Genomic DNA, 12670 nt, shown 5'->3' with positions numbered 1-12670 from the left:
GAAAAAAAAGATAAAATACTGTTGTGGTCAATAGACATTTAAAGTAGTCACGTGTACTTAACAGAACAGGAGTTCCTCATTTCACAGAACGGAGGATGCATTGTTGTTTTACAATGAAGGGTGCTGTAGATTGATGGGGTTATTTGTAGAAAACATGGCTAGCTTTTTCTAGTGAACATATTCACTAAAGAGACTGCAGTTTTTCTGTCAGCTTTATTTCTGTCTTGTGTTATTAACTCCCCTGACTACACTAGGGTTACATCCCTTTTAGGTTTTGTTCTGGAAAGGATCTTTATTTCTGCTACTCATTTTACATCCAAACCAAAATGCTCTCTGATGTACGGTAAGAGCATATGAGAGGTTGCAAAAGAGATCTTACTCTTTTATTAGTTTAGTAGCCAATCAATCTATAACTTCATCCAGCTGTCTCTAAGATTACTTCATCTTTTAGACCTCAACCACCTGACTGAGACGTCTGTTCCCAGATACCCACAACCCTTTGAGAAGAGAACCATTTCCCAGCCTCAGTCTCAGACCTGAAAAAAATCCATTTTTCTTCTATTGTGTTCTTGCTTCACTGCTGAGTGTGAACTATTTCCCTGGATTGACCCACACTATACCTGTTAGGAGTATACATATACTAAGCACCAAAGGAAACAGAACGCTTTATGCATGTATGATTTTTTTAACTAAGTACATGGATTTTTTATTAAGGTTTTTTGTATTCGTTTTGGTTAATTTATCAGGTATGAATGACTTTCGATGTTTTGATTCTGCGCCACACATTTTTGATATAAGAACCCCATCTGAAATCTCCCCACACCTCCAATCTCATCTATGATCACCCTACGGCGGAGAGTGAGGAGCTGTATGCAGACTCCTCCAAGCTGCCACACCTTCAAGCCAGTTGTCTATTAACACGTCACAGGCAGCACAGCTCTATATCAGAGGGTTGGTGCCAACTGTACCAGTAGCCATATCACTCTATGAATTGGCTTCATCACTCTGTTCTCCTCCCCACTGATAGCTGGTGTGTGGTGAGCGTACTGGCACACTATGGCTCCCGTTGCATCATCCAGGTGGGGGCTACACATTGGTGGGGGTGGAGGGGATCCTCATTACCTGTAAAGCGCTTTGAGTGGAGTGTCCAGAAAAGCGCTATATAAGTGTAAGGAATTTCAATTATTAATTGGAGGAGATGTACCGGCAAGTTCCAAGGGGTCGCCATGTGGTTGAGTGTCTTGTCCTACAGAACTCCACTTGGACTGATTCAAGGCAATCTGACTTTGAGAGGTCCTGGGACTCCACCTAACTTTAACAGGACAACACACAGCCTCGTGCTGCTTGTGTAACCACGTTTTTCTTGTGATGCAAATGTGACAGTGATTCCACGGACCTTCAGATCTGAACTCCATCGAACATTTAGTGGGATGAGCAACGGAAGGCGTCCGGCATCCAGAGCCAAAAGGTCCATGGTCAGGGAGGAACCGGACATAATCCCACAAGACGGCATCTCCAACCTGGCGCAAAGCACGCATTGCAGATGTACAGCCCGCACTGCAACCAGCAGGCTACAGGCAGTGGCCGCACACAGCATTAGCCCCCGGCTTTCACAGTAGACCCCCTGTGGCGCAGCCCTGCTGATTACAATGTTAATCAGCTTAATGAGTTTGCCTCCAAGTCTGTTCAATAAAATGTCAGCACACCTGCCACTAAAAGATTGCCATATTCCTAATAATGTTAATTTCTTGCAGTTATAATTGATATGTTTATTTGGATACCCAATCTTCATGGATCAATCTCCTTTGTTCTAGTCTGAAAGAATTTAGCTCCATTAACTTGTTGGTATATGAAATTTCCCCTGAGCCAAGGAATTATTCTTATAATAACACTCCTCTTTGAACCCTTTCTGAAGAAATACTATCCATTTTGGGGTGTGGTGAGCAAAACTGAACACAGTATTCTGATTGAGGTCTTCCTAGCATATTGTAAAGCATGAACATAAATTCCGAGGATTTAAATTACAGACTTATTGCTACAGTATATACCCAGGTATTCTGCTTGGTTTTTCTATGTCTGCCCAGTTTATGATTTAATCTAAGTCTTTTAGTAAATTTCTCTGCTTGCTGCTCTTTCTGTTCATCACTCAACCGCACCAGAATTTAAACTGTTGAATTGATCAGGAGTGCTGATCACGTCGATTGTTCTACAGAAGAAGTTGGTGACATTTGAAAGTTTCCTGGCATGAACAGATCACTTTAGGTGCTGGCTTTACATTCCAGTGAGGTTTAGATCCAGACTTTGCCTATCAAAAATATTAAGTTTATTCTTTAATCAATCTGTTGTAGTTCTGCTTGTATGTTTAAGATGACGGTCATGCTGCATGATCCACCTTCAGCTCACAGCTGGATGTCCTAAAATCTTTCTCCTGAATTTGCTGACACAACATCTAATGTGTCATTCCATCAATGATGGCAAACCCTCTCCTGACTGATGAGTATCACCTACGTTTTCCTAGGTCCTGTGAAATCTGTTTTGATCATGGCTGAACATGTTTCAACTAACCAAAGACACAATGTTCGTGACCATTATTTAGGTCAGGGCTGCCCAAACTCAGTCCTTGTTTACAAGCAGTGCACTTATTTAATCACCTGATTCTAATTACCCACTTACCTATGCTATTAAACTAGGAGTTCACTTATTATTTTCCATACACTCTTTCTTTATTATTCCATTACTACCGCGTACACCATGGCATCTCTGGTAACGCTGAATTAATAAAAAATTGTATTTTTAAAAAATACTGGTTTTGATTAAACAAGGGTCTAATAATTCTCATAGTTATTCTAGGGATTCGCAATCCTTTTTTCAGCATTGTACATCCTTTGTACATCCTTGCGGTTTTATTCAACCAAAGCTCTGATTATAAGCGATTGTTGATTATGTAAATCAGATCTAAAGGAGTTTCATTGTAACTTTATTGTTACAGTAAGGTATTCTGTAGAGAAGAAAGAACTGTGGAGCATTATTTCATTAGTATTTAAATCAAAAAAGCTCTGCGGCTTGTTCTGACAGAGATTTTAAAAGCTTTGTTTTTACATTTTTGGTCTTGGTGTAGACCGCTGAACACAGACGCACTTGTGCAAAGAACTGCTGATCTCCTACCAGACTGAAAGACCACGTGATCAGCACTTTAAACCAACATGGCGGCGCCCTCTGCTTTGAAGTGTGTTGTGAAAAGAGGTAGGATTTCGTCCGGAAGGTCCCTTTTTACTCACAAAAAGAACGATTTTTTAAATATATGACTTTATATTTATTTCTTCATTTTTTCCGAATGCTTTGCTTAAAGCGCAGTATATATTTGTTTTCGATTCCATGTGAATTCCCGGTCGTGCTGAAACTTGTGTGATACAATTCTAGCTTTTTACTCTTCGTATGCATAACTTCTAACAGGGTTTTAATCCAAACAGAGTAGGACTCGTTGGATGTTAATAATAGACACAAAGAAGTAAAGGGACGCCAGTTTATCTAAGCATTATAGCACTGACTTTGTAGCTGTCTGGGTACTCATTCTGTGATCCATTACTTCTCTCCTTATTCTATGTACAGTAGGCATTCTGTGTGATAAGAAGCACACATAAAATATAAACATATCAGAATTGACTAATAAATATTTTTTAGACTGCACAATATTACCATTTGTTAATCTTTTGGGTAGGAATAAACCCCAGATGGTGTCTAACCCCTATAGGTCTTTTGCCGATGTGCCCCCAAAAGTAAAACAGATAATAAGTTTAAAAAAAAAAACAGAAGGTGGAAAAGCCCCTCTGAATGCTAAAACATGACCAAGTACCCCAAGTTGAAATGTGAAAAAATATCAAGACCCCACCCCCAGAACACAAAAATACTAAGGACCTACTTGGAAAGCTAATCTGGCCCTTCAGTGTAGAGTGGCCATATGTAGTGGCCTGTGACATAAAATAATGGGGTACACAATAATAATAAATCCATGCTACTGTGCATCATGACCCATTATATGAGACTGATACAATATTGTTATTTTGTGTGAGTCTGCATTTGTGATATAATCGCACAGAAATACCCCACACATTGGAATAACCACAAATGGTTATTGTTTCCACTATGAATATTTTTAATGTCAGCAATGAACATCATGAAATAGAAATGCTCTAGGGGTTTTTGTTATAATATAACTACAGGTTATCTAAAGGAGAGAAAATGATGGTAGTGTTGTGGGTTGTGCAGTTAATTACTGCTCAGTCTTATGTGAGGTTTAAAATTCTAGATTATGTCTTGTGTTGAGCTCCAGAATTTTGAAGATACCACTGGGAGGAAACTAATGTTGTGAGTAAGATTGACATTAAAAATCTTAATTAGAAGATCAGCATATTGAAATGTTGATGTGAAATAGACAGCTTTTTCTGCTCAAGTCATAATCAGATGGCCGAATATGTTTTAGAGGGACCGAAGACTTAAACTACTTGAGAAGAAAAACCTATTGTGTGTCTACTGTGCTACGTTTGCAGAAAATCCTATCAACACAACAATAAGGAAATGAGGTTGATTTGATAATATTACAACCAATAAAAGCCCAGACTGCAGTAAAGAACTTAATTTTAGTTGACTTGAATGACCTCAAGTGTAGAGAATATATCCCCTAATTCAATTGTTGTTGTCAGTTTGAGTTATATCAATTACTGCAGTTATTCTTCATAGGCTCCCTCTTGTGGCTGTTGTAACTGCTAACATTTCTGAATGCTGGAGTTAAAATGTCTCAGGACTAATTACTTTGCCCCAGAAAGCAAAGTCTCAATGCCCAGTCAGGATGCTCATTTTTTAATAATTGTTTTCTGTAGGCGTTATCATATTTCTCAAGGAAACATAGGAATAACTTGAAATCTTACTGTTTTCACTGATAACGTGCACAGAATAAAAGCTTTGGGATTTTTACAGCAGCGGTGCAGTTTTGGGTGTATATTTTTGTGGGGTATATATTTGGGAAATTTTAGAGTTGTCAGTATTTTATTAACACACCTGGCACTCCTAAAGCTTTGTTAAAATAAGGGTAACACCTTAAATATTGTCTTTCACTACAGTGCCTTGAGATAAACGTGATTGCTTTACAAAAATATAAGAAAGTTTGCAAATGAGAGGAGAGCCTTTTGCCCATCTTTTTAATTTGTTTCTGGTAGCTAATGAATCTGAGGCCCTTGTCCTTCAAGAGAGTATGGGCTTTGACAGCTGGCTTGTTACATCTCCTACATCCCTTTGTGTAAAGAAATGCCTCCGGTTCTGAGTTTCAAATGCACGTCCACTTCATTTCCAGGTATTCATTATTCTGAAGTCTGGGAGTTAATGGGCAGATTCATTTGTGAATCAAAATGTTGCGCTTAGTAGTTGTTGTTTTTTTGAGTGGGGGGGTGGCTGCTGGCTTTCTTCAGCAGATCCCGAATGGGTCCTGCAGTATGTTAAGGATTAAAGGAAAAATACCCAAATTGAGAACACATGAAAACAATTAAAAAATCCAAACGAAACCTAATCAGGAGTCAAATGAAATCTTGAGTTCCGGCTCAGTTTATGTACAAAACCAGATTAACACTGATTGTACCATTTTAACATACTTATTTGTACAGAGAGGCTGTTCTTTAGAACTACCCTTGGAGTTTCAATTCAGATCTGAAGGAGGGAAGCAGAGTTTGCCTGGCTGGGAGGGGACGGGATACTGTGGAGGTTTAAACCCTGGTGTTGGTTTAGTTCCTGGAACTGAAGAGCTGTGGGACCATGCAGCTCACTTTTGTCCACAGTGCTGTGTTTTTTTAAAAAAAAGTATAATTTCTCTCCTGGAACCTTGCCAGAACTTCCTCAGACTCCTGCTATTCAAATGCTGGAGCGACTTGATTGGGGATTGCTCATTCAGTTTCTCTTTGCACCTGCTCTTAGCTGAAGGCATTACTTAAAATAAGATGTTTATGTCACGCTGCAGTTAACCAGTTATCAGCCACTGGTTAATTGTGGATGGTAGCTTGCCAATTTTAATCATTTTCGACGCTGAGATAAATTTGATCTGTATGCATGTTGTGTCGGTCCCTGTGTCTCCGGTTTTTGGATTTGTCTTTCCAGAAATAATGGGTGTAAATGTTTAAGATCTTTCATGGTTCTCAAAACAGTCTGCTTTTTTTTTATTTCCAGCTAATAATAGGGAAAAGAACGGGATGAAAACAGTGATAACCAATCCAAAAGTAGGCCTGCAGGACTTTACTTTTATGATTATGTCTTTTATGTTTTAACGTTTTATGAACTTTCTTATATGACATTTTATATATTGGTTATGTCTCCTGTTTTCCTTTTGAATGTCAAAGTTATTATTGTGTTTCCGTCAGAGCAATGTGTGAAGTACAACCAGTGTGTTTTCAGAGGTTCTTTATTCCAGTGCCTTTGAGCACTGTCTGCTGAGTGTTGCAGGTTATAGAACATTATTCACGGATTGCAGTCATTCATCTTTTCAGACTTGAATTGAGTTGTAGCTCTGTGAGGGGGCACTGCATACTTGTATAACTGTTGTCTCCAGATATCATGGTGGATTCAGTTTACCAACAACACCTTTTGTGTGCGGTATGGAAAAAAATGTGCTCTGTCCATCAAGTAGTGATGTGAGTCAGGAGCTGAATTACAGGGATTTGGTACTTTTTGTACTTTACTTCTGTGCTTTTCAGTTCTGTTTAGTTCAAATATTATGATGTTTGTATTGCCTTGCATCTCTTAGTTGGAGCTTGTTCTCTGATGAGCTTATGTTATTATGCTGCTGCTTAGGTTTGATTGTACATACAAAACTAATACCACATGTGAACCGGTCTCCTCAAAGACAGAAATTCCTCATAATCCTCTCAGAAGAACAGCTTGGTTTAGAGACAATTTTTTTGCTTACTGTCTCCACAGAATACTGTATATTCCGTGAGCTGTATTCTAGGATGTATCACAGAGTGCGGAAGTTGAAGAATGTAGGCCAGATAAATGTATTTTTCCTAAACGGAGAGGCGGAGTTGTACATCTTGAACAGAAAACCATATCTGCTTTGGAAGTATGAAGAAAGGATCCTCTTATGCTAGATAATCCTGGCTTTACACTGTGGAATATGTGTGCAGCACAGAGAGAAACTTTCACATTTTACATCTTCATTTACATTGAGGGATCAAAAACTAAAAGAACTGGATAATGCCTTGATGACAGTGAGTGTTTTTGAATCAGGATGAAAGTGAAACTGCTATTCAGAAACAAAATGGTATGGAACATTTTTATTACTATTCTTCCTGCTTATAATTAGGGGGGGGGGGGTGGAAATCATTTTACTATGTACTGCACAGAAAAAAAAACCCCAGAGCTCAGGTGTCCAGTTACACCTGTTGGCACGTTCTTTATCTGCTACTGTTACCTGATGGCGCCGGTGGTATCATACAGCTTAGACAAGCAGGCAGTTTGGACCTTGGCCCAGCTGAACTGTAGTAACTAATGAACATGATACTGGTGTCTAGGAATCCCAGCTTCTTGCTCCGCAGATTCCCAGGAGGCTGAAAGAAAGCTGTGTTCAGGCCCCGGCTCCTGCCTTATCGTGTTCTCAGCCATTGTTCTGCTAGCTCTCCAGAAACCCAGGGGCAGCCCTGCCTCAGCATCAGTGAAACCTGCCCTGGGTCCTTCTGTTAATTGAGGCCTCTTTAAGATAATGTTAGATGTGTTGACAGGTCAAACCAAACATTGTGAGGAAAACTTGGTTTGACATCTATTAAATGGCATATGCCTATAAAAGACTGACAGCCCTTCTTCAACCACCAACGATCTTACAGCTGATATGGTTTTCTACGTAAAAAGTTGGGGCCGTTAAATTGAGAGGGTGTTCTGTTTATACCTTGGCTTGGTATAACTTGCGTCCAGAGAAATAAAGGCAGCTCAGACTGTACTGAGTTTAAATGTTTTCAGTTTCTAAGCCTAGTAATTATGAGTGGAGGCTTTCCTCCTTTATTTAATTAATGCTATTTTCTTACCACAGTTTTTTTTTCGTAGTTTTTGTCTCTTCAGAAAAGAATTGAGAACACAGTAATTGTCATGCTCTTGCTTAAGTAGTGGTGTTTTCTTTATTGATAGTTTTAAATGAACTGTTCCACAATTGTTTTTCTGTAACAGGCATTTGCAAATTAAAAGAATACATGTCGAGTTTATAGTATTGCTTTGTGAATATTCTGTAACTACTAAAAGTGTTTTTGCTACTGGCTATTGTTATCTGGTCTCTAAATGTGGCACAGCAACACTATATTTAGCCTTTAAGAGTGAAGCAACTTATTTGACCTGGATATATTAATTTAACAAAATTATATTTTTTATTATTATAAATTCTTTAATACTATTTGTGAGCTATAGGCAAGGTATTTCTAGAAATATGTACGCTTTTTCATTAAAATTAAAATTCCACTTTGCTGCAGACTTTCTGTCTAGTTTGCAGTAAGTATAAAATAAAATATCATAATCTGAAGGTTTAAAAAAAACATAATAAAGGCGTTACTGGTGGGAAAATATGTCTTTATTAAATATTACTTTAAAAGTAGTTTTTAGATAGAATCTTTAAGGTATGATTTAACAAGTCATTGTTTATATTGAGTTTGGTGTAAGTGATTGACAGTGATTGAACAGTTCTTTTGCAGTGCTTGTTATTTTTTGTCACAAATGATGTATGTTGGTAGTGCTGGAAATGTAAACAAGCCCTTTCCTGTATCACAACTCGATAAACCTTAAATTTCATACCCAAAAGCCGACTTTGTCTGTGCTCAGGTGAAATATTTAAGGTTCTTGTCTTTGTGTTCCAATACGGTCATTTATAAAAGTTGTTTGGTTTAACTTTTGGGTTTGTAAATGCTAACGGCCACATGGTATTAGAGTGAACATCTGTGATCATTAATGATAGTGATTCAAACCTACAGTGGCATTTGGCTTTCATTTACTTGGAGCCGGGCACGAGCCACGTGATGTTAAAAATGAGAGGGAAAAAAAAGACAACTATATTTGGAGCTGTGGAAGGAAACGTTCCTTGTACTGAGTTGACAACCCTGCGGTCAAGGAGCAGGCATTCATTTTTTTAACGAGCCGTGCTTCTGAGGAAAGGGAGCACGGTCTGTCGTAGTGCTGTTTTCTAATTAAAACTCCGATATTAGGCTGTAATTGGTGTAGAATTGTCAGGGGTTCCAGTTAAAACGCAGGACTGGAAGAATCAGACAGAGATAGCATCGCTGTCTTGAGACAGGAAGCCCTTGTAATCTTGTCAAGTGGCTAATCTGTGCGGTAGGACCTCTCATTTCCATGTGAGCCCATTCTGTTTTGAATTTCTGTTTTTAGTAATACATTATCCAGTTTTCAGCAGATTATTTTATTAGCTGACATCTGTTGAATTTCAGATGCGGGGGAAATGAGTGACATAAAACTTAAAGGTATCCAGGTGTTACCAGTGTCTTCTGGACACAGATTAAAAACATTAAATATGAAAACTCATACCAATCATACTGAATGGAAAAGAACAGATTTAGCAGATTTTCGAATACTGTACTGATAAAAATGAATTCATCGCTCCAGTGCATTTTGTAATTATTGTTGCTGTTTAGCTTTATTTTCAGATACAATTTGACTGAAAGAAAACATGACATTTTTCTGTAGACATTCTTGGTAATTGACTTGACTTTAGCATGTGCATCTATAAATACCTGGGATCAATTTATTAGATCAAGGAGAGACTGCAAACTATGACAGAGATTTACAAAAAAAACCCAAATCTGTTATATTTTGTTTTTTTATGTACTTTACTGTGTTTTGTACTGTACAGTGTTCACAACAAATTGTAGTTGTATGTGTATGCAAAAACAGTATTAAAATGATTATTTTAAATAGATTTTAATATTTCAAGTCTGGATGTGGTGCTCATGATGTGCATGTCAGCTCACTGACTTCATTTTAATTTTTAAAATAATAAAATCTTCTAATTTTTTGTATAGACTTTTTAGCAAGACCTATGAGAAGAATACTGGAATAGTTTGTTTTGTACAAGATTCAGAAGAAGAAAGTTACAGCTTTGATTGTATTGAATTAAGCTGGAATTGAATTTTTAACTTTTAAATTGACTGGCTATGAACTGTATGACATTGTTACCATGGATTCCATTTTACCTAGTTAAAATTTGAATTCAGTCACAATGGGCTGTATAAATCAGGCTAATGTGTTTTGGGAAATATAATGGACAGCAGTCATGTTCTTAGTAGAATTTATGACATAACCCACTCCAGAGTGAAGATGGTAGCTTCTTCAGATACAGCTTTAAATACAACAATGAAATTGTCCTGAGGTTAAGAATTGAAGGTGACGCACAAATAATTCTTAAATAGTTTTAGTAAATAATCATGCTTTAAAGGGAGGTGTCATTTATCAGATTTAAGAATATTGCCTCACAAGTGAAATCGCCACTGTGTAAAGAGAAAAAGAGAATTAAATACTTTGCCAGTCTGAATCACAATTTTTTGTAGTTTCTAGTCTTGGGTTCTGACTGTCAGTCTGAACCACAAAATCTATTGAAAGTAATGGGTTTGGCTGTAAGGAAACATTTCTGTGGATTGTAATCTTCCTTTATGCAAAAGTCCCTGATCCTCTGAACAATGCAGGTCCTTGTATGAGGTGTTTCTGTGTGCAGAGAGGGTATATGCCAGTTAAATAATACAAATAATTTCAGTAAGCCCAGTTAACTCAGAAGCAAATGTCCAACATAAAGTCGCCTGGCAGGTTTTGATTCAAGTTTGAATGCGAAGTGTTAAACATATGTGCTAATAATAAAAACATGGCCATGGATTGGTTTTAGAAGAAATCAGGATTATGACTAAAAAGCAGGCTAAAGTGCACATACTTTCTTTTATGTGTATAATGTACAGTGTATTAAGAGTTCACTCTCAGTCTGGCTGCTTCAGACTTTGAAACCTTCAGTATATTTTCCAGCTTAACCAATGCTTAGTAAGTAAATAGGAATGTTGCCTGTGCTGCAGTGAGACATGCTGAAATTTGCCAGATGCTATCTGCTAATTAGAGCCAAGTATTCCCCTGGTATCAAGTGTGTGAGAAACCATAAATGTGCCTGTGTTCAATGTATTGAATCTGACTTGGTTGAGCCCAGCAGTGTTTATGTTCTAAACAGCAATTGTTATTTGTATTGTAATCCATAATGTTATTGTAGAGAAAGGATCTGTCATTTTGGTGTGCTGTAAATATGTATTTTAGACAATGGTTTCTTCTTGGATGTACAGTGCTGCATAATATTGTTTTGTTTGTTTGTTTTTCACGGGAAGTAAGCTTTAAAGTTCAGCTCAGGCATTGGATTCAGACTGGGGCAAACCCCCACCCCACACAAGCTAAAATGAATGTGTCTGAACATGTGACATCTGGAACATTTTTGGAGTATTAACCAATATGGTATTGTGTGCGCAGCATTTCTGCTGCTGTTGTGTACTGTACCCTGTATGATGTTCCTCCATTAGGTCCCTGCTGAGGTGGGGGCAGGTGGACAGCAGTGGCTGCCTCCTCAGGTGGTTCCGTCCACAACTATGCATTTTTCTCCCCTCAGCTTCCTGCAGCGCACTAACTCACAGCACAGATACCTTCCACGGGGCTCCATGAGGCTTGCAGTATTAAATTCTCTTGTCTTAGGGTTACAATGCCTCTCTAGTAGGATGAGACAACTTTTGTTATCACATTGAATACCTATGGTGGTTGTTATGCAGCTAATAACACACGAGCAATCACAAAGAAAACAAGGTGAAGCAGTTGTTTTTACGTTACTCATAAAATGTGTGAAAATAATCCTTAGCTACAGATGGCATGTTGTTTTCTTAACTCAGATGTGGAAACACTCCTAGCTCATAGAATTTAAAAGTAAAAATGTTTTGATTACATCTTAATTTTCGTTGTGCATGTGCAGCAGGCTGTTAAAGGTTCTTTGGCCTTCCTGCGACTGAGATCTCTTGGTTCGCTGGTCTAATCTCCTTTTTTTGCACCTGGAGCCCACCAGCTTTGGCGGGCTGAAGGAACACAGTCAGCTGCAGATCACTCCCAGACCTCACGTCCTGTGAGGAAGTTATGACCTGGCTCTGGCCAGTCTCCTGTAGAACTTGTAGTCAGCGTGCCTACATAATCATTTCACAGAGCCGTGTAATTAAGGACCCAGGAACTCCAACATGCCCATTACGAGGGTACAGCTGTTTCTCTTTCTCTTTGCTAACAGCAGAGCTTACAACTCGAAAACACAAATCTGTCTGCCTTTTCAAACAAGCTGCTTTTTAAAACATATTGGAATACCCAAGATTCCCTTTAATATGTAAGATATAAGAACGGCTGTGAGGTCTTTTTCCATTGTTACGTGTTTTGAATTGGCCAGTGAGAGATGAAGAAATTAGTTGATGGAGAACCTTTGTAGACTGATGTGAGATCACACCCTCTTTTGCAAACAGGGTGGATGTTGTCCGAAATATTGCTTGTAGAGAGCCGCACAGCAGCTGCCTACACACTACCTGTGATTGTAGTTCCTGTAAGAAAACCAGTCATTACGCCTTTATTCTTTGTTTCTTGTTTTGCTTTT

At 38.3% G+C, this 12670-nt stretch overlaps 1 protein-coding gene across 7 annotated transcripts in view; it reads left to right on the top strand.

Moving 5' to 3' along the window:
* The first annotated feature begins 3108 nt into the window (after positions 1-3108).
* The window catches only part of metap1d (methionyl aminopeptidase type 1D (mitochondrial)), a 30710-nt gene continuing 21148 nt past the window's right edge, over positions 3109-12670 (top strand). For 3 of the 7 annotated variants that reach the window (XR_015926285.1, XM_088605302.1, XM_088605300.1), the window contains exon 1: positions 3109-3243. Coding sequence is in view for 5 of the 7 variants with exons in the window: in XM_088605302.1 (XP_088461428.1) it covers positions 3204-3243 (40 nt within the window). In the remaining 2 variants the exon portion in view is untranslated. Of the gene's footprint in view, positions 3244-6957; positions 7301-12670 lie in introns of those variants that run through there. The other 4 variants (XM_088605301.1, XM_088605299.1, XM_088605303.1 and 1 more) reach the window with 2 other exon arrangements.

Source organism: Lepisosteus platostomus, chromosome 14 (genome assembly GCF_059453375.1).
Source record: "Lepisosteus platostomus isolate fLepPlt1 chromosome 14, fLepPlt1.hap1, whole genome shotgun sequence".
Lineage (NCBI taxonomy): Eukaryota > Metazoa > Chordata > Actinopteri > Semionotiformes > Lepisosteidae > Lepisosteus > Lepisosteus platostomus.
Note: the sequence above shows the minus strand (reverse complement) of the source record. Positions and strands in the feature narration are given on the sequence as shown.